This window comes from Trichinella spiralis (genome assembly GCF_000181795.1).
Source record: "Trichinella spiralis strain ISS 195 chromosome Unknown Scfld610, whole genome shotgun sequence".
NCBI classification, from domain to species: domain Eukaryota; kingdom Metazoa; phylum Nematoda; class Enoplea; order Trichinellida; family Trichinellidae; genus Trichinella; species Trichinella spiralis.
In genome coordinates this window covers 378,143-381,099 of record NW_003527549.1, presented here as the reverse complement: position 1 = coordinate 381,099, position 2,957 = coordinate 378,143, and the positions used below count along the sequence as shown (strand labels likewise).

At 31.3% G+C, this 2,957-nt stretch overlaps 1 protein-coding gene across 1 annotated transcript; it reads left to right on the top strand.

Moving 5' to 3' along the window:
• Positions 1–2,645: 2,645 nt before the first annotated feature.
• Positions 2,646–2,681, top strand: Tsp_09905 (conserved hypothetical protein; the record flags this gene model as incomplete). Its single annotated transcript, XM_003370645.1, has 1 exon — positions 2,646–2,681. A coding segment is annotated over exon 1 (36 nt), but the record flags the coding sequence as incomplete, so codon positions are not given.
• Between the last annotated feature and the right edge of the window lie 276 nt (positions 2,682–2,957).

The window sequence follows — 2,957 nt, the reverse complement described above, 5'->3', positions numbered from 1 at the left end:
TCAAACTCTCGGTTGTGATTAGCTGTAATATTTTTCATTTCATGGTTCAAAATATTCCCATTTGGATTACGTAAACTTAATAATAGTGACGTAACATAAAAAATGGAAATATTTATTATTCCAAAATTTTATTGTCTGTTTGAAGCTTCTTCATTCATTGAAATTTTGTTTATTTAAATATATTATTTGTGGTGAAGTTTATACTTTTTCATGATCAGCATTCCCGAAAATAATTTTTATCATTATTCTATATTTTATTGTACCAAAGTAACGTTATATCAAATGCGATAGTCATAATTCAGAAAAAACAATACAAAAAATATGTTAAATAGTGATTTTTTGTTTTAACAACAGCAACAAGAACAGTAATGAACAGCTAACAACGGTCTATTACCAATTTCCCTCCCGATATATAAATCTCCTCCAACCTTTTGTAAATTATTTCCTGTTGAAATTTATTAAGATTGGATGTTAACTTCCGGATGTAATGTCAGAATACTGAATAATCTGTTTGAAAAATCTGGAATGTTGTAGCAACACTTTTATTTTCCGGGTTACAAATGGCACTAATGCTAACGTTACGCGTTAGCTCGCAATTTCACTTAATTTTACGCATGATTTCACGCATATGCCTTTGTCAAACATTTTTCGCTTTTCTCGTCACATCACATATGTTGGTAAGGGGGATTTTAATGCAAAGGAAAAATGCACAATTGACAAATTGTTCACAGTTGCAGCTTTCAAGCTTAACCAAGGAGTGAAAACTACTAAATTGTTAACATCTGATTAATTTCTTGATTTTACTGGGAGTGTTCTATTTAAATCTTTCTTGTTTACAATCTGAGAATTTTACTTTAATATTTACAAAGTTTCCTTCATTACGAAACAAACATCCATATATATTTTTTTATACATGTCGATGAGTTTTGTTGCTTGTATGAAAAATCCTGTTTGACGTTCATACATTTTATATAAAATACAGTCGAACTTGGTTAAGTGCATAAGATTTTGGCTGAAAAAAAATTCCCTTTATTTAATTAAACGGTAAAATAATGGATAAGTGCTTGAAAATTCTTACCAAAATCCATGCTCACTTATAACCAAGTTCAATTGTAATTTGAAATGCAACATCAAACAGATCTGCTACATCAAAGACGCTGCTTTTGATGCGAAATGTCTAAATATGTCGTTATCATTAAAATATATACACTGAAAGGTTGCAAATGGATATGAGAATAGATGGCAATTCAAGTGTTCACCAACGCACTACTCGGTTTTGTTCAGATGTTGAAATAGAAAGTTTACAATTCACACGAAATATATAAATAAATTTGTTTTTTGATTTGTAAATAATATTGCAGATTTTTAATTTTTTATTTAAATAAAATACACGACTTTAAACAATAACACTGATGAAAGAAGTCAAAACTTTCTGAAGTTGAAAATAAAATTCTTTGATTGCTAACAAGAAAGATTTTCATAGAACAGTCAGACGGAAATCAAAAATGTAATTCGATGCTAACAAATTAGCAATTGCCATGCCTAGTTTCAGCTGACATCTGCAGCTGCGGACAATTCATCACTTGTTGATTTTTCCATTGTATTACAATCGCCTTTAGCTAATCATCAGAATATTTTCTGACAAACGGAAAAGCATTTAATGCACAAATTTCATTTAATTGCTAGCTGAAACGTAATTTATTTGATGAACTGAGATAAATGAGTGTAAAACACTTTGAAAGCAAAAAGGAAGCGAAGGACAGCACGAAGCAGAATAGCAGTTAAAGCTGAAATTCACTGTGCAGTGGACATCACATACTTTGATGTTAGCATTCGTGCGCCATTTGTCTGTGATTAAGTTTATTCTGTCAGTATCAACAAAAGGCATTAGTGCTACAAAGAATATCAGAAGTTGATCTTCGATTGTAGATAAAATATAAAATGAAAATTAAATATTGTTGCAAAATGGTTATTTAAAATGAAATTCAAAACTGTACAATTTATTTTCACTTTTGGTGTTGCGTTTGCGTTCAGTGCTTTCCGTTCCAGAGTTATTCGAATCATTTTCTATTCTGTTCCTTGTTATGGCTCAGTACCCTGAGTTACATCTTGTACCAAATCATTGCGGGATTTGGTCCAATTCGGTGGTATGGTAGGCAGGATATATAAATTAAAACGTGCCCGCAAACAGAAATATTGGAGATGTTCAAAAGTATGCTGTGAATATACAGCATGTGTTCCTAGTTATTAACAATTACTTTATTTTGGTATAGGATAAAGAAGGCGGCGGGGGTGCAGTGTGGACAGATTTAGAAGTTCCGGCTGGGATCGATAGAAAAGATCACGTTCAAAATTGCCGGGCAGATGAGCACCTGGCCTGTATAGCCTGATGGCAACCGTAAAAACTTGGGGTACGGATGGTACATTCAAGGTTGTACCTCAATGATATGAATAGCATTTTACCATCCATGCCATTGTGGCGAGTAAGCTGGTGCCAGTAGTCTGTTGCTATGTACGGTTAAAGATATTGGCAAATAAAAGTTTATTTTTCAAGCTTCAATAAACAAAGCCGCTGTCCTTAGCGTCAATCTTTACCCACAAACAATAATTTGTAATTTTGAAATCGCCCTGATACCACTTTTTTAATGTCGTTCACTGATATGTTGTTTACTATTGTTGCTGTTAGTGCTGTTGGCTAGTGAAAAATTAAAATCAATATATCTTATTTTTTGTATTGTTTTTTCTGAATTGTTACTATCGCATTTGATATAACGTCACTTTGATACAATAAAATATAGAATAATAATAAAAATTATTTTCAAAAATACTGATAATGAAAAAGTATAGACTACACAACAAATAATATATTTAAATAAACAAAATTTCAACGAATGAGGAAACTTCAAGCAGACAATAAAATTTTGGAACAATAAATATTTCCATTTTTTATGTTACGT